The sequence below is a fragment of the Vicugna pacos genome, chromosome 24 (genome assembly GCF_048564905.1).
Source record: "Vicugna pacos chromosome 24, VicPac4, whole genome shotgun sequence".
In the NCBI taxonomy this organism is placed as follows: domain Eukaryota; kingdom Metazoa; phylum Chordata; class Mammalia; order Artiodactyla; family Camelidae; genus Vicugna; species Vicugna pacos.
The window spans coordinates 27,452,778-27,471,228 of NC_133010.1; the positions used below are offsets into that span (position 1 = coordinate 27,452,778).

General features: G+C 52.2%; 1 protein-coding gene across 5 annotated transcripts in view; it reads left to right on the forward strand.

Annotated features, from left to right (window-relative positions):
* GNAL (G protein subunit alpha L) overlaps positions 1–18,451 on the forward strand; it is a 69,028-nt gene that overhangs the window by 7,269 nt on the left and 43,308 nt on the right. The window contains exons 1-5 of one of the 5 annotated variants that reach the window (XM_072949284.1): positions 9,287–9,395; positions 9,947–10,188; positions 10,443–10,515; positions 11,195–11,249; positions 11,400–11,519. In XM_072949284.1, the coding sequence (XP_072805385.1) occupies positions 10,047–10,188; positions 10,443–10,515; positions 11,195–11,249; positions 11,400–11,519 (390 nt within the window). In that variant the 5' untranslated portion in view covers positions 9,287–9,395; positions 9,947–10,046. Of the gene's footprint in view, positions 1–9,286; positions 9,557–9,943; positions 10,189–10,442; positions 10,516–11,194; positions 11,250–11,399; positions 11,520–18,451 lie in introns of those variants that run through there. The other 4 variants (XM_072949283.1, XM_072949281.1, XM_072949282.1 and 1 more) reach the window with 4 other exon arrangements.

An 18,451-nucleotide genomic window follows, 5' to 3' on the forward strand; every position in this document is an offset into this window, starting at 1 on the left:
ATGAGAGCTCAGAGGAGGGGCCAGGCCTGCACCCCAGGTCTCGGCGGCGGCCGTGGACCTGCGCGTGGGCGGCTGCGGAACACGAAGACCTCGGCCTTCACGCCCACCAGGAGCAATTATCAGCCACGAGCGTCCACCGCGCGCACACACGTGCAGCTCCTTCTGCGAGCGCAGCGGGCAACCGAGGACCACCCAAAGAGGGGCGGAGACTGGCTATCCGGGGCATCGGCCACGGTCCCCCGACCTGGTGGGAAAGCTTTTAGGGGAAAGGGGAGCCTTCAGCTGGCCCTGCATGGAAATCAGCGAAGACCACGGAAAGGAACAGGCCAAGGCCCTTCGTGGAGGCCGCTGACTTATGGGAGGCTGCAGGCGGGCTCACTGGGTTTGGGGCATCCTGTCTGGCTGGGACGGGGGCATCATTTGCCCTCCTCTGGTTGGGCGTAAGTTGGAGGCGGGGGTGAAACTCGGGGAAGCCGTCAGTTACCAGCCAGGTCGTGGACACGCTGGGCCAAGCATCAGAGGGGTTATTGTCCGGCTGGCTGGGCCCGTTGCTGGAGGGAGTGGTCTTATTCCCTGAGCCCCTGGGCCGGTGGCCACAGAGAGAGACCGGCCCTGGGGCTGGTGACCGCAGCTTGCGGTCAGATCTGGATGTCCGCATCGGCGAGCTGCAGTCCGTTTCTGTTTGCGGTCTCCACTGGCGTGTTCTCCTGCCCAGGAACTTACTCACGGTGACGGGGCAAAGCCCAGGTGTCACCTAAAGGGACAGCCGGAATGTGGGACTTTTGAGGGGCTCCTCTGGGACCAGCAGCTACACAAAATCATAAAAATAAGTGAGGCTCAGGTTTTCGTCCCCCCCACCCTTTCTGTAAACACTCCTTTTCCCAGGAGCCACCACCAGACACCGCCACCTGTTCCATCACAGCTGCCCCTGGTCTCCACTCATTTTATGTGTAACTCCCTTAAAATGCCTTTTTTTTTTATTGAAGTGTACTCAGTTTGCAATGTTGTTAATTTCGGGTGCACAGCACAGTGATTCAGTCATACGTATATACATATATTTCTTTTCATGTTCTTTTTCATTTTAGGTTATTACAAGGTATTGAACATGGTTCCCTGTGCTGTACAGCAGGACCTTGTGTTTACCTTAGAACCCCTTTTTACCTGTAGACATCCAGAAGTTGAAGTCCGTGATCAGACTACATCCTACGAGGGTCATGTCCACACTGATTCACCTCTGTCTCCCTGGACCACTTGACCAAGTCTGGCATGAAATAAATGGGCAGTTATCTTTGACAAAACAGAGATGAGAACATGGAAATCCCAACCCAGAAAGATTGCCTTCTGTTCTTTATTTCTTCAATGAAATATAATTCATGGACCATGAAGTTCGCCTTTGTAAAAAACTGTACAACTTGGTAGGTTTTTAGTGTAGTCACAGGGTTGTGGAACCATCACCACTACCTAAGTCCAGAACGTTTTCATCTTTCCAGAAGGAAGCCCCCCACCTGTTAGCAGTGACTCCTCGCTGCATCCCTCCCCACCCCTGACAGCCACTAATCTGTCTTCTGACTTTATGGAATTGTTCTGGACATTTCACATAAATAGTCATACATATGTAGTCTTATATGCCTGGCTCCTTCCACTTAGCACGGTGTTTCCATCCATGTGATGTGGGTCAGTACTTCATTTTTTAAGGACAAATAATAGTTCACTGTATGGAATGGCCACATTTTATTTACATTCGTTCAGTTGGTGGACACTTGGGATGTTTCCACCTTTTAGCTATTATGAATAGTGCTGCCATGAATGTTCACGTGCAAGCTACCGTCTGGACATGTGTTTTCGCTTCTCTTGAGCATGCATCTGTAGTGGAATTGCTGGATCATATGGTAACTCAATGTTTAACTTTCTGAGGAACCAGCGGACTGTTGTCCAAAAGCAGCTAGGTGGTTTTTCACTTCCACCAGTAACATGTGAGGGTTCTGATTTTTCCACATCCTCGTCAACACTTGTTACTGTCTCTCTTTTATTTTTTGTCACAGCCACCCTAGTGGGTGTGAAATGGTATCCACTCTGCTTTTGACTCGCATTTCCCTGGTGACTGCTGTGGAGTGTCTCTCCGTGTGCTGACTGGCCACTTGTGTATCTTCCTCGGAGAAAGGTCTATTCAGATACTTTGCTCCTTTTTTAATTGGGTTATTTGTCTTTCTATTATTGTGTTGTAATTTCTCAACTATTCTGGATGCCAGAGGCTTCTGTTCGTAACCATACGTCTGTCCTAACCTTCAGGATATCTGTTCAGTAATGAACAGTGTCGGTTTTGCCTCTGTTTTTATCATTGTAATTGCCTTGTAGTTTAGCAATGTCAAGAGTTTTAATTCCAAGTTTGTAAATACACATCTTACCAACATTTACAAACTTAGGGGGAACGTGTGTAATTTTCTAAACAACTTAAGACGTCGGTATACTTGAAACACCTTTTTATCAACGGCACTGTTGAGTCAGCAGAACCGGATGATGGACGATGAACGCGACGATTTATCAGCAGTAACAGAATTACAGGGACATGGGGAGGGGTGGAAAAGAGCGAGGGGCCTTGGGAAGACGGAGGGAGGAAATGGGCAGGGGATGCTGAGAATTTTGAAGTAGGCGCTTTCTGTTCTCTGATTAGCTGACGTACGAGAAATAGCGAACAGAAAGGGAGAGAAAAGCCGCGGGGAGGGATGCGGAGCCGGTGGGTGGGTACCAGCCCCGCGGGACCCAGGGCGTCGGGAGGCTCGGGAGCCGCTCTCGGCCGGTCGTTCCTCCGGGGGCCGCCAGGTGGTGCAGCCTCGGAGTTGACCGGCGGCGCTGTGCCCGGACCCTCGGTCCCCATGGACCCCCCCGGGGGTTGAGTCGGGAAACCAGCTTGTACTGTGCTCCTAGGTGTGAATGGTGGTGCTGGGCGAGAGGTGAAAGTGACAGGTGCCCCGCCGGTGGCGGAGCTGGGCCCGGAGGGGCGCCCCGCTGGCGAGGCCCTTACCTGCACACACCTGCACGCGGCAGCATTCTCCAGTGGCAGTGAAAGCGGCCCCTCCTCTGTGTGGTCCTTTTTTTCTCTTCTAGGAGTAAGTGTTGGTGTTAGAGAACCTCCAAGCCCACGAGGACTTGTGCCCACGGGTGATTCTGTGCATCCCGGGACAGGTCGGGCACCTGTCCACCCTGCACTGCTGTGACCACCACCTCTGTCCTGGAGCAGACACAGGCTTCCTGACCCCCACGTGGTCAGTTCCCCCGTAACACTCCCCGGCACTGCCCTGCTTCTGACAACTCTGACTTCCCGCGTCCTCGGGATAAAGAATAATCCTTAGCAGAACCCACAGCCTGAGAGTGTGAGTCCAGACTCCTTGGGGGACACCAGACGTGCGGCCCATAAAGCCTCGGGGAGACCGACGATAAACTCCACGTAAACGGCCCAAATAGGCAGCAAGGAGGAAGGCAAGGGACGGAAGAACTGGGTGAGAGTGGTTCTTGTTTCGGGGTGACTGATGGTTGTTCCCTCCCCCCACCCCTTGACTTACTTACCTGCTTGTTGCCGGCGTGGACAAGTGGTACGCCTGTACTTTGCAGTGGCTTAGAAGTCACTGCTGGGGCGGGGAGGGTATAGCTCAGGTGGCAAAGTGCATGCTGAGCATACGCAAGGTCGTGGGTTCAATCCCCAGAACCTCCTCCAAAAATAAGTCAAAACAAGCAAACCTAACTACCTCCCCCCTAAAAATAGAAAATAAAATTTTAAAAAAAGTGACTACTGTACTTAAGTATTTTGGTGCTGAAATCATCCCAGATTTGACCAGATGAAAGCTCCTTCAGTCTGGCTCTTGTGTTCTCATGACCTGCCACCAATATTTTAAAGCGGTTTTCTACTTTCTGGTTTAACCACATCCCAGGTTTATCTCGTGGTGCCCCCCACACCCACCCGCACCCTGGGATCTGCTGCTGCTCGGAGGCACCGTGGCTCCTTTGGTGGTAGGTGATACTGAGGACCACATCCGGGCACTGGGTGCGCTCACTGATGCTAGTGTGTCTCATGTCTGGGTCTTTTGAGAGACAGAATGAGGTGATGTCTGTATGTGCGCGCGCACACACACACACACACAGGTGCACATAATCACAAACACGTAGGTACATACTATAGGAATAACGATTGCTGCAACCCCCCGTCCGCCCCACGGGCTTCTTGCCTTTCCCCATTCGTATTTGTACATTGTCTCCCTCCTGAAAATCCTGGTTCTCAGCAACCCCTCGATACATCTCTCCATCCACTCTGTCCTGTCACTCATACAGCCGGTGGTTTGGGGTTTGTCTGCACTCAGAATCTCCCTTTTGAATGTCAGTCTTTAATTTACCTGTAGTTTAAGTTCATCAAATAGTTCCTGTTTAAAGCCAAAATAAACAAACCACAAACGGCAAATACAGACACTGGGCTGTCATCCTGTTCAACAGCCTGCCAGCTTCAGGAAGAGCCATTCCAACTTTGCAGAGAAAGGAACACAGTTCCCACCTGTGATCAGAGGAGTTCATGTTCTGTTTAATTTCATACACAAGCTGACATCCTATCACAAGGAATACTTTCGCTTTAGGCTCTGTAACTCAGCCAAATTCTAAAAGAAACCAGTTGCTAAGGCAACTGAGCAAAGAGTTAATTAATTCATCAGTCATTATATGCAGATTAATCTGCCGGAGTTAGAAAGGAGGTGGGCTTGTTTGATCATTCCTTTTGGAGGAGAGAATGGTGCGGTTTCTTCCACCTGTCAGGGCCTTCGAGTTCCTCCTGGAATGGCTCAGGCTTTGAGATCAGACAGGGCTCCACTCCTTTCGGGCTCCTGGGGGACCTTCAGACCCACAGCCTGATCTGCAAAATGGGAATGACCTCTGGCTGTTGTGATGGTCAGAGCCTCTGGAGAGAGAACACCTTTCAGCGCCTTTTAAAAATAAGGCGAAGAGTGACTTGCAGAGGTTAGCACAGGTCACTCCGGGAAAGGAAGGGACATTTCCCTTCACTTTTATAGTTGGCCCCACATGCCCTCTGTGCTCCCACTGTGATCCCCACAGAATCCTGAGGGTTTGATTGCGTGTCGGCCCCTCTTACCAGAGACTAAACTGCTGGAGATCCGGGACAAGGTTGAATTCATCCTTGTAATCTCAAGGCTGTGTGTGTGTAGGATTCAAAAAATGCTTTACGGTGAATAAACGATGAGAACGCCTGGTTTCCAGCGTCCTTGGAGCCTCCTTTTGTCCCGGCTCCACGTTGCCGCCTGCTGGTAAGAAACTATAACTGCATGTTTGTAAACAAGGAATTGAAGTCAGCTGACTCCTAAGCATCAAAACAAGTACCCTGCAGCCACCTGAGAGAAGGCTCGCTCTCTTCCACCACGGTCACGATGAAGGTGTGCAGAAAGGAAACGCTGAAAATGTTTTCCTCTTTTTCTGATAAATAATGTAAGCAACTGGCCCCAAGAATTTTTTTTTATTTTAATGGAAGTGTAGTTGGTTTACAATGTTCGTTTCAGGTGTACAGCGAAGCGATTCAGTTATACATGTACATACATGTATACATGTGGACGTACATTTTCTGATTCTTTTCCATTGCAACTCATTACAAGACACGGAGTCGAGTTCCTGTGCTGCACCGCAGTCCTCGCTGTTTAGACCGCGAGATTTTTTTTAAGTGCGCTGTGACGAGGCCGGGGAGCGAGCTCCGCTGCTGAGAATGAAAATAACCCACACGGACTACTTCCAAGACACTGAGAAAGGACAGAGGGACAACAGCTGCCAGGTGTCGAGGGGCACAAAGGCGAACGTGGCACGTGCCCCGCGGCTTGTTTGCAAAATGCGCTGCAGCTTTCAGGGTCCGGCACCCTCGGTGCCTGTTCCCTCGCCCACACTTCGTTTCTCCTCTTTTAAATCTTTCCACGTACCTGCTCAGGATGTCTTAGAGTGCCGTTTTAACCTTTAGTAACCTCGGAAGTGTAACATGATAGACCAGCTGTTAACTTTTAAAATACTGATTTTTTTTTATTCAATTTAGTCGATCGGCTCCTTTGTGATACACAGCACTCTGGTCACTTCAGACTACCTCAGCACATCCTGGATCCAGGCCTTTTGTGGCATGAAACAGTGTCTTTGGGTGTTTTCATCTTGTTGTTACTCAGATTTCTGTGTGGAGCCTCCTTAGGACGGGAGGCAAATTTTGCTCTCGTCGCTGTCGGGGACGTGTGTGCAGCTAACCAGGGAACGGGTGCCATCTCTTCGACATTTGCCAAGGTCAGTTAGAGCGACCAAAACAAAAATAAATGTCAAAATCACCCAGAATTCACAAAACTAAGTATAGGAGGAGTTTCAGTAACTAAACTCTCAAATGCAGTAAGACTTCCGAGATACCCTGTCCTAACGTCAACTAGAGGCAGGAAAACATCACTTTGTTTTACTTTTGCCCTTTGGCCCCAAGCTCCGCGCGTTCCCAGTCCTCCTGGCCACCCAGGGCCTCCCCCCGACAGCATCTCCCCACCAGGCCGCCCCCCATGCCGGCGCCTCGCTGCACAGCGGCCTTCATCTCCGCTGGTGGGCGTGCGCTGCTGCGCGCGGGTGCTGATGCTGCGCTGCCGTTGCCTAGCGACCGATGCCTGCCGGCTCCAGGCTGCTCCCTGAGCTCCCCAGCAGCGCCGCTCCCGCGCCCCAGGTGAACCAGCGGGGGCTCTGGATTCTGATCCCAGGGTTCAAAACTCGAATGAGGATCTGTTTCCCCGGTCCAAGGAAGAGGCCAGGTGACTAGGTGTTTTGGTTTTTTTTTTTTTAAGTGCCTTGAACTCCTACCTGATAACAGACTTTGTAAAGATGGGCTTTGCATTTCTCATCAGAAGTGTTGCATCGTGTATGAACCTGTTGCCCTTACATTTTAGACTGGTTAGCAGTGTTCTGGGGAACACACTGCAAGACGTGTAGTGCAGGCGCTGCAGCGAGGCTGCCAGACACACCTCTTACCCTCGAATGTTCTACAGAATAATGGTCACAACCATTCCTTTTAGGGTTATTGCAAATACTAATAAATTGTTCCATGGAAAGGATTTAGTCCAGCGCCAACAATCACTGAATAACTCGTAGAAACGATTTTAGAGTGCAAACCCAAAGGATTATTACTATGTTATTGATATATTAACTTCCCATGTATATTATGGCATTTCTGTCATATCTGTTTATCTAACCTCTATAAAATTACACATATAAAAAGTTGTTTTAACCCTAGCTCCTAAATTTGAACAAGTGAAAACGTTTTGCTATATTTTTAAGGTTATGGGTTCCCTTTAAAGAGTATTCTTATTTTGATATAGTACTAAACTGGACAAGTAGTTTATGAATTTAAAATCTGATGGTGAAATTCCTTTCACGAGAACTGGCACTGCAGGAGGAGTCAGATTTGGCTCTCATGAACTCATTCATCCACGCCTTAAAGATTCACGAGGCATCTCCCCTGGGCCAGGCACTGAACTAGGCACAGGTGCGGTGGGGACTCAGCCCTGGCCCTCACCGAACCCGGAGTCCCGTGGCATTTTGAAAGAGCAGTAAACAAACCATTACGACGTAAGGTGCTGGTGAGACAAGGGAGCACAGAGAAGGGGGCCTGACCCTGTGGAGGCAGCTGCGAGGCTGGAAGGGCAATGGGGAGTTGGCCAAGTGGAGAAGGGGCCGCACATCTCCCAGACAGAGTCAACTGGGCACCCAAGCAATGGACTCGGGTGTTCAGGGAGTGCATGTGGTCAGAAGGGGGCTGGGGGAGCCCTGGGAAGAGGAAAGACACAGGGTCTGAAGCTGCGGAGCTTCCACTGACTCATGGATGGCAGCTGGGGCTTGGAGGTGGTGGAGGCAGTGACGTGGCCAGATTTGTGTGGTCAGTGTGGCACCAGTGCAGTGCACGAGAATAAGTGAGCAGGAGGCCCCTGCCCACATCCAAGTTGGGTGAGTGACTGTGAAATGGCAGATGGGGAGGAAAGAACAGGAACGATGTTCAGGAAACAGACCCAAAGGAACAGGGTAACTGTCTGGGTCTGCGAGAAGGAAAGGAGTCAGGAATGCGCCCCACATTCTGGTTTGGAAAACCAGGGGCCTTATTCCCAGAGAAAGGAGCAGATTGGAGTGTGGGGGTGGGCATGGGGGTGGGCATGGGGCTGAGCTCAGGACTTGGCCGTTGAGCTGGAGATCCTGGGAGGTGTGCCTGGGGACAGCGATGGACAGTCGGGTGGGCCGGCCTGGAGGCCTGCCGCGGTCGGACTAGTCAGCTGGGTGTGCTGCGGGTGAAGGTGCAGTCAGCTCCCTGGGGGAGCCTAAGGGGACAAAAGCTGTGCTGCGTCTGAGGCCCCTCCTCTGGGTGAAGGGTGAGCAGGAAATTCAGAGGGCCTTGTGATCAAAGTCAGAGGACCTGGGGTCTCCGGGAGGGTCAGAGCCAGCTCCACTGAGTCAAAGGTAAAGGCCACACGTCACGGAAGTTCGACCCCTGGAGGTCGCTAACCCCGGTGAGAGTATTTTCAGTGAGGAGACTGGGCCCGGTGCCAGGGGCTGGAGTGTGAACTGGAGGTGAGGACGGACAGGCGAAGGCAGATCCCGGTTTGCACTTGGAGCCGGTGGGCAGGAGGGGCCGTCGGTGTTAAAGGGGACAGGGTTGAACGTGTTTTGTACCAAGAATCGGGAGGGGAAGGGAGAGGGGACCCGGGCGAGGCCCACGGGTCCCAGGGCGGCGGAGCGCGGAGACCGCCAGCGAAGCCCGCTGTCCATGAAAGAAGCCAGGCCGCACTGAAAGCAAGGGGACATCGTGGGGCTGGAGGGACGTGGGGACTGGGCGGCAGAGCTGAGCGAAGCCACGCGAAGACACGGCGCAAGGTGCCAGAGCCCCCCAGCCTGAAGACCCGATACTTGCATTAGCAACGCACCCGGAGACGACCCCCAGGCCCGCCTGCTGCCCTCCTCCCGCGTCGGGCAGCGGGAAGGCAGAGCGCCGGCGCAACAAGTGGGAACCGGGCAGCCGCCCGCCTTGGTTCCCGCTTAGGTGCCAGGCTCAAGGCCACAGCATCTTCCAGAAAAGTAGCGAAGCTGCTCGGAGCGCGGCAGAGGAGAGCCGGGGGCGGGAGGCACGGCAAGAGGCTGCGGGAGGCGGCGTGGGGGCGCTGGAAACGTCTAGAACAGGAACGGGAAGGCGGGGTGCCCGAGCCCGGCACAGACCCTCCCCCTGATAGAATATGCATGATCCTGCGCGAGGCCTCGCCCGCCCGGAGCCGGAGGCGGCGCGGGGCCGCGGGAGCGCACGCCCAGACCCAGTCCCGCTCGGGCTGTGAGGGAGCCGCGCGCCGCGTCCGGACCGCACGCGGGTGAGCCTCCGCCGGAGCCCTTCGAGGGCGGCCGCCACCCCTCCCGCAGCGTCAGCGCCCCTCCAAGACCCCGAGATCCGCGGCCCGGCCGCCCCAAGCCCGCTCCCCTTCCGGGCCGCGCGGACCCGGGAGGGCGCGCGGGTGGCCGGCAGGTGACCGAGGTAACCCGGCGGGGATCTGATGCGTTCGGTCCCTCCGCGCCGCGCTCGACTGCCACCGGCGGGGCCGTCCAGGGCCGATCGTGCCTGCTTGGGGTCCCCCTGGGCGCTACCGGGCCGCGCACTCAGGCACGGGGAGCGGGGCGCGCGGGGAGCGGGGCGGGCCAGTGCCACTGGGCTCGCTCCGGCAGACCCAGCGCTCGCGGCCCCGTCTCCGCAGACTGTGCGGTTTGTCCAGCAGATCATTCTAAACTATTCTTTTTAAAAAGGCTTCGGCTCCGCGTGTCTTCCTTACGTCCTTTGGAGTTGGGAGCTCGCGGCGGGCGAGGGGCGGGGGGAGAAACGCCTGTTCTGATCGGAAACACCAAGAGACCAGGACGTCTCTTTCAGCAGCGAGGAAGAGAGGCCGTCGCAGGATCCACACACGCCTGCGACTCCCCGCTTTCTTGGGCAAATTCCTAACTGTGCCTCGGCGTCCACGCTGCGGTCAGGCATGGGGTGTCTGGGCAACAGCAAGACCTCGGAAGACCAGGGCGTCGATGAAAAGGAACGACGCGAGGCCAACAAGAAGATCGAGAAGCAGCTGCAGAAGGAGCGCCTGGCTTACAAAGCGACTCACCGCCTGCTGCTGCTGGGTAAGGCGCGGGGCGCGCGGCGGCGCCCGGCCCCAGCGGAGCGCCCGGCCCGGAGCGCGGAGAGGGCCGGGCGGGCAGGGCCGGGGCCGCGCACCCCGGCGGGCAACCAGGACCGACAACCCCCGCCGACAGCCGGCGCGCACCTGCGCGCACCTGCGCGCAGGTGGGCAGGACACTTGTTCAGTCTGGGTTGGCGTGAGAGATGGCAACGGTCTCGGGCCGCGGATCACAGCATTCTCTCTGTTTGTTCGCAGGCGCTGGTGAGTCTGGGAAAAGCACGATCGTCAAACAGATGAGGATCCTGCACGTGAACGGATTTAATCCCGAGTAAGGAACGATCGATTTCAGCTTTGCTTCCAAACCGCACGCAGACTTGGCCGCTTCTCTGCCGGCCTTCCCACAGTGCTTTCTCTAAACAGTTGCTTGGATCTTGGAGTCTACCTTTGAGGCAGGAAAGCATAGTGGTGTGTTGCTGAATTGGGGGTATTTAGGCAAACCCTTCCGCTGGTGGTGCCTAGAGCAAAATAGAATAACTTAACAAAATACGACTCATTAGGTACTCTGAGGTATTGACCTGCTTTGCCGGTATTGCTCTGAGCACATTTATCCAGTGTGCCAATATATGCTTTCCTCTACATCCCTTGTCCGCGTCTATTTCAGTTCATAACTATAGACACATGGATAGATTCAGACAAATGTATCTACAAATGTAGCTGTGCAGTTCTCACACACAATACTCAGAACGATTTTGCCGGAATGTGTGTAACCGGTGTGGCTATTTAGAGCCAGAGATTGTGAGGTGTGCATTCAAGTTTGTTCAGAGTCCAGACCAGAAAAGAGGGATATTTTCCTCTCCCAAATAAAAAGTCTACACTGTGGTTCAGGGGCTGGTGTTGACCTTGAGTAGGACCATTCTAGCCCCATTGCAGCTGGAAATTTGAAGTCTCGCCCAACTGATTGAAGGCAGTGCCGAAGGCAAATTTGAAACCATTCTCTTCTACTGCAGGGAAAAGAAACAGAAAATCCTGGACATCCGGAAGAACGTGAAGGACGCTATTGTGGTAAGGATTTTTTTTTAATGTCTGTTTAGTACAAAGGGTGCGTCCTCTGCTCCCTAAAACTGCATAGACGGAAGTAATACATTAGATTATCAGACCTGGAGCCGAACTGTTTTCTTTACCCGTGTGTATTTTTCCTTCTTTCCACTGCAGACAATTGTTTCAGCAATGAGCACTATAATTCCGCCGGTCCCACTGGCCAACCCAGAAAACCAGTTTCGGTCAGACTATATCAAGAGCATAGCCCCCATCACTGACTTTGAATATTCCCAGGTAAGTACATCCTTACTGAGATATTGTAACTGGAGCAAGATGGGACGATTTTTAACGAGGTGGCTTCCTGAGAACCAGCGTTCATATTATTTCATTACTGACCTTCTTCAAAATGCAGCTGTCCGCTTAAGAGAGGTGCTTTCCTCCATACCAGAATATTAACATGTCTTTAAAATATTAGAGACCATAAGGATATAAGAAACGCTGTCATGAATGTATAGGTAAGGGTGGAAATCAGGAAGGATGCATACTTCTAAGAATTATTGACAGTACTTTTCCCTACGTGTATTTCTAAGTTAATAGTTAAGCAGGTAGCCGGATGGCAGAAGAGTAGAAATTCTATTAGCAGAGAGAAGTGCTTTATGGTACGTGACTGCCTCCTTGTGATCAATAGAAAGATCGGAATCCAGTTTACTCTTAAGATGTGCATCCTTCAGCTCCAAGGAGCATAGTGTGCCAGTTGCAGATACTGCATGGTCACTCCTGAACGTTCACTGTCTCCTGGGAAGACGTGGTTTGCTTCACTTCTGCAGGATTTAGGACTTGGTCCCTCACCACTCGGGTGGCAGTATTGCTTATGCAAAAGGGTTTTAGGAAAATTAGTTTTCTCTTGTTTGGTGGGTACACGTTTCTTTAAAACACTCTTATGGGGTGATTTGATTAAGCATGTTTCAAAGGAGAGCATGTCTTCAGCTGGATGGCTGGAAGGGGTAAGGAAATGATGGCACGGGGGAGCCAAAGCCAGGGCCTCAGCCAGCTGGAGCTCCGTGTCCTCCCCGACCTCTGTGACAGTTCACACCCTGGAAAAGTCACCCCAGCCTGCGAGGTCCTAGCTGAAATTAGGTTGTTCTCATGTGACTTCAGGTTGACACACTTAAGAGACATTTTTTTTTTGAGTTCTCAATGTTGTTCCACACATTTGCCTAAAAGTTGTCATAAGACATCTCTGTGGTTCTGATGAAGAAAAAACAGTTAGTCTTAGCATCTGACGATAAATTAGCATCCAGACGTGTCCGTCAGTCACGCAGCTTCTCTCTTCTCTTTCTGATTAACTCAGACCCGATAAGCGAGCCCAGATTCAGTCTGAAATGCAGAAACAGTGACTCCCGCGTGATCACTAGGGAATCCAAAGCAGGTGCACATGTGTTTTTTGAGCTAGATCATGAATAGTTTCAATAAAAAAGATAAAATTCAAGAAACCATTTCCATGGACGGCATGTGTTTTCGTATGGATATGCTGAGGCTGAAGGCTACTGTCAGGAGCCGTAATTAACTGTCAATAGAGCAGAAGAGAACTGGGCGCCCGCAGGTGCAAATGCACTTAGGCTCTTCCAGAGGTCATCTTTTTTGGTAGTTTTTAAGCCTGCATTCTGTTGCCATCTGTGTTTCAGATGAGATTGTGTTTATAATTGAGCCTAAACTTGAATGAGGAAATTAATTTCTAAGTGTGTAACTTTCCTTATGAAAATTCTGTGCTTTATTTTGATATGCACACAGCTTTCAGCACCAGTTATCCCACAGTGCTCTGAAACATTCAGCACTCACGGTGTCAGACTGAGTAATTCTGGAATTTGCATTTTGATCCTCGGAAGAGTGACGTTAAGACAAATCTCTGACTTGTATACTAATTACACGTGGTGCACTTGAGACAGTTAACTTTTATTTAAAGAAAATGTCTGCTGTTGTAAAAATCATGAAAGCATTGCTAACTTAAGTATTTTAATAGTACACATAACAAATTTATGAAATTAGTACTTTTTTGGGATTAAATCCTTGAGAAAGCCTTTCTGTGTCACAATCCAATTCCTTGAGGGTCTTAAGTTTATTTTCCTGTAGATATGGAACAATTTTTGAACCAAATATATCCTATCATTAAAAATCAATTTCTGAGTTCTTTAAGAAAAAAGGAGTGAGAAGAATGTTTAAGATCCTTATTTATTATTAAGAATTTGAGATTCTGCGTGAGATTGCTGTAATGAATACCGTGTCTTAGAGGTATTGTAAAATTTCCTCTGAGAACGTCTCACTTCCAGTTACCTTATACTTGAATTTGAGTTGAATTATATGAAAGTTGCATTGAAACAGGAAGGAGAGTGAGGCTAGTGCGGCCCACACAGCAAAGGGTGCGGGGGCGGTTCAGGGCAAACACAGGGGCCAGAGCTCGCGGGCCTCTTGGGCCTGATCGGTACCATTTGCAGCTTTCTCTCCCGAGCACATCCAGGCCGCCTGGGCTCTGGACTGGGCTCCACCTGGGCCACGTCTGGGCGTCCCGCTCCCTGCACGGGGGGCGATGGAAGACACAGCCCTTGCTGATGACTGCGATAGAACGCATGCCACGTGATCATTTACACAGTGGGCAAATATTGTGGTTCTCTCACCTCCCAAAGACTTAGCATGACGCCAGACAAAATCACGGGTGAATTAGGGTCTTAATTTGTTTGCTTGGTTTTTTCCTTCTTAATAGGTGCATGCTGTATTAGCTCCTTTTAAAATGTGTTTTGTGAGATTATTATGGGGCAAGGCTTCCTGGCGCCGCTCTTAGGAGGGTGTGGGCTGAGCCGTGCAGCCCCAGGGGGCTCACAGCGGCACCGGGGAGTGTGTGCCAGCCTCAAGGTCGCACCATCCAGGTTGGAGGTTTTCCTTGTGATTTTTTTAACCAGCTGAACCCTCTCGCCCCCACCCACACCACCCAGAAATCCTTTCAAGCCCACAGTGTAAACCAGGCAGGAGCCCCAGGCTGCAGCCTCCACGCGGGCCCCCAGCACCTGCGCTCTGCCCTCAGCAAGCCCGCGGCCCCGCCGGGCACCGTCCGCAATGACGGGGGTGGGCGTGGGTGAGGCTTCGTGTGCGTCCTCACGGGGGACGTTGGCAGGTGTGAGACTGGGGTCTGCTTCTGTGTGCTCGCCGCCATCTGCAGTCCTCAGGGATTTTATATCCAGATCAAAAGGAAAAGCGTCATCGTTGGTGAGCTCAGGCATCATTCATGAACGGGGCACTGCCGTGGACGTGGTGGGGCCTTGCTCCAGCACACCCTCCCGGGTCCTGGCCGCCCTGACCGGGTCCGCAGCCACCAGGCTCCCGACGTGGAGGCCGGGGTTGCAGGTTTCCCGGCCGTGCACCCAGCTGACTGTGTCTGTGCAGTGAGAGGTTTCTGGAGCAGAGGGGACTGTGAGCAGTGGTCTTTGGTGGCTGGTGATGCCCCCCCACCCTAGGCTTTTCCTGCCAAAATAGAGCGTGAAGGCACCGCCCAGGGAGGCAAGGGACGCGGGAGAGGGGTCCCCCTTATCTCCTTTGGCTTCTCTGGCTCCGACTCTGCAAACGTAACAAAGGTCTGTGGCACCAGGGTGAGTGGGCACTGCCCTCCGCGAAGAGCGTGTCATCCAAGGGAGCGTAGACGCAGAGTCGAAGCCACGTAGAGGTGTTCACAGGGGGCTGTTGGGAGCACCTGGGGACCCCACCCAACCCGCCACAGGCTGAGCCGAGACTTCCTTGGGTGTCAGGTTAAGGGCAGAAGGGGCACAGAGCCCAGGGGGCACCTTCCAGGACCTGCAGAGGCGGGGAGCGGGGGATGGGTGGACGGACCACTGACGCCCTGAGCGCTGGGCAGCTGGGGAGCCTGTGTGCCGCCCACAGGGATGGGCACCCCCCACCCCAGGTCTGAGGGTCAGGAAATGCCGTTTTCTCTGGAAGGAAGTGGCCTCCCAGGGAGGGGGAAGGGGACCCAGGGCTCTGTCCCCACAGTCCGTGTGCTGGTAAAGGCGCAGCTGTCCCTTTAGGAGAACTTTCCAGGTAGATCACTGACCACACTGGGACCTTGCTGAAGAGACTTTTTTAAAATGCCATCTTCTCAATGACTGTTTATCGTGAAACAGTTTTAAACTTACCCGCCAAAGGCAAAAGTGCTGCCGAGAAGTCCATCCCCTTCCCCAGGTCCGTCAGGAGCTGACGTCCGTCTCCACGGACACGCGCTGCTCTGGGCTGGTTGTGGCCCTGGCACCCCCTGTGTGCATTCACATGTGTGTTTCCTACGAACACAGCTGTCCGCTTGTGTAACCAGAGCACGGTTACCGAAATTAGGGGACTTAGCGTTAATACACCATCTATTCAAAGTTCACCAATTGTCTCCATAATCACAGTGAAATTATGATAATAATGATCATGCTGTTGATAACTCTGGTCAGGAATCCAGCCCAGGGTCTGCTGCCTTCCTGGTGGTCAGGGGGTGTCGACTCTGGTCACGAAGGGAAGGAGTGAAGGCGGGGTCTGCCTTGTACCCCCCACTGAAGGTACCCTTCCCCTTGTAATTCACAAGTGTGTTTTTGGAATGTCCGTCCAGTCTGTGTAAACACCCGGTTCTTTCCGTCCACGCTGTCGATACAGCACACCAGGGCGTTTTATCCTCAATAAATGAGGGAAAGCCGCTGGGAAACTTTTCTACTCTTGCTAAAGGCTGTAATGAAAAGTAAATAGAGGGTGAGGCCTGCTGCCACTTTACACATGTAAAGTGTGTCCTTTCTGCTGTTAACGGAAGCCTGTAAGGCTCACCCAGAGCAGAGACCCCTCGTCTACACCCGCCCGCTGGGAGATCTGGGCTGGAGCCCTAAGACACACTTTCCCTGGAGTATTTTTCCTCATAGGAGACACATCCTAAGATCACAAAGCAAGGCAGCATTTTTTTTCAATTCGTTGGATAAGATGTCATTGCAACTTCAGATGCTTTGGAAGTTTGAGACTGTCATTGTCAGGGTGCCCCTCAAAGGTGGACACACTGGAGGCTCAGCACTGGGCTTACGAAAGCCAAGTTCGTTTCTCAGGGCACTTGCGCTTTTCAGAAGCATTTGACTTCAGAAACACCTCAGGAGGCTGGGAAGGCATACATTTGGGAGTTTGAGATTTGCGAATATTAGCCACTAGATATAACAATATATTTTTTAAAAAGTTTCTGCTGTGCAACACAGGGAACTATGTGCAATATCTTGTAATAACCTTTAATGAAAAAGAATGTGAAAATGAATATATGTATGTACATGCATGACTGGGACACTGTGCTGCACAACAGACATTGACACACTGTACCTGACTGTACTTCAATTTAAAAAAAAAAAAGGAAAAAAACCTTAGGAATGGGGCATGGGGTCCTTACCCCTGCAGGTTTATGTCACTCTGAGGGAACGCACTTTTAACTGTTCACCTGTCTCTTGGGAAATGGAGGAGGGAGGAGAATGAGTTGATATTCTTGTGTCAGATGGAGGCTTGAGTGAGTCAACACACGTGGTGTACGACGCAGGTACACGGGGCTTTCAGAGGCAGGAAAGTGCAAAGATGCCTCTGTAATTTTTGATCACATGAACCCTCCATGAGTACATGGGTTCTTTCTTCACCTCCTAAAGTAATCCCATGCTTTTTTTATCCTGTCCCATATCAGGGCGTACAGACTGACTTAAATCAGCTCTGTGCGTAATAAAGCAATTTCATTTTTTAAGCTGTGTTTGTATTTGTTTGAAGAGGAGGTATTTGTTTACAGCACCAAATCCAAAAGATGGAAAAGAGTGAAAAGTGCCTGTCTCTCTCCTGCCCCCAGGCACCCTGGTCTCGTCCTCAGAGACAGCCAAGGTGGCAGAAAACCGACTTAGGGTCCTCAGAGGGCAATCTTTTAAACGTATTTTTCTGTCATCGCAAATAGCCAACTAGAAATGCAGTCGCACTTCATCTTATTTATGGAGAAAATATCTGGCCTGAATTGCCAAGTAAACTCGTCTGTCAAATAAAAGTCAGCATTAAAGTAAACTGTATGGAGCCTGCTGGTGCTGAGACAAGACGCCCCGGCCCCGCCTGTGTCCCCAGGACGGCTGCTCTTTCCTGCTCGGTCCCCAGGCTCCGCCCTTCCCTCTGGTGGCTTCCACCCCCTCACACCCTGAGTCTCTCAGATGTTTGCGCAGATACCTGGCAACCTGCCGTCTGTCCGGGGAGCCTCCCGACCGAGACAGAGAGGTGGCAGATCCCCCAAAGCCAGGCACTGCGTCCCGGTCCCCACCTGGGGAGTCTGATTCCTGCTTCTTCAGTGCCTGTTTGGCCAAAGCGCCATGTGTTTGGTGGCTGAGCACGTGACACGTCGGCTTCCCTGCGGCCGCCCCAGCTGCAGGGTCCAGCAGCCTGTCTGAAGGATTGTGTGTGCAGTCACCCCAGAGAGTCTCAGTATGTGAGGAGGTGGGAGAGGAACGGACTGGCTCTCCAGGGAACCTGTTTCTGAAATAAACTGGCTTCCTTTCCTGAGGCTCATTTCTGAAAAGATAAGAAGCAGAATGGCACCAAGAGTGTAGCAGCAATAGCTCTGCATCTGTAATGACGAAAACAGCTGTATCTGGTCGTTTCAGTGGCTAAGGCTTCCTCAGTGCGATGGCTAAGGATGCAGGCTTTGTGGTCCCCACCTCCTCTCCACCTCCTGCTATCTGTACAGCCTTGGGTGAGTTCAGGAACACCTCTGGCTCAGTTTCCTCATCTGTGAAATGGGAACAGTAATAATAGCGCCTGTCGTGTGAGGCTATGATGAGAATTAAACGCAGTAATACATCTGAGGGCTTTGTGCTCTGCCTGGACCCTGGAAACACCCAGCCAGTGTTGCCGCCACCCTAGGTACCCCGTAACATGACGTTTGTAAAGCTTGCCTTTTGAGATGTTCGCACATGCTGAAGCTGCGGAATCTTCCTGTAGGGGGTTTGCCATCAAATACGTGCTGAGAGCCTCGAGGCTTGCGGAGGGAGAGGTGGGACCCTCCCGCTCTCCTGAAGGAGGCAGAGAGCTCTTGGTACCCTTGCTGAATTCCTGAGACCAGCAGGGCCCGCGGCAGAGGGCAAGGGCGGGCGGGCAGGCAGAGAGAAGGGATGGGGCCCAACCCTCCGCCGTCAGATGCCCAGGCTGCAGGCCGGCTGTGG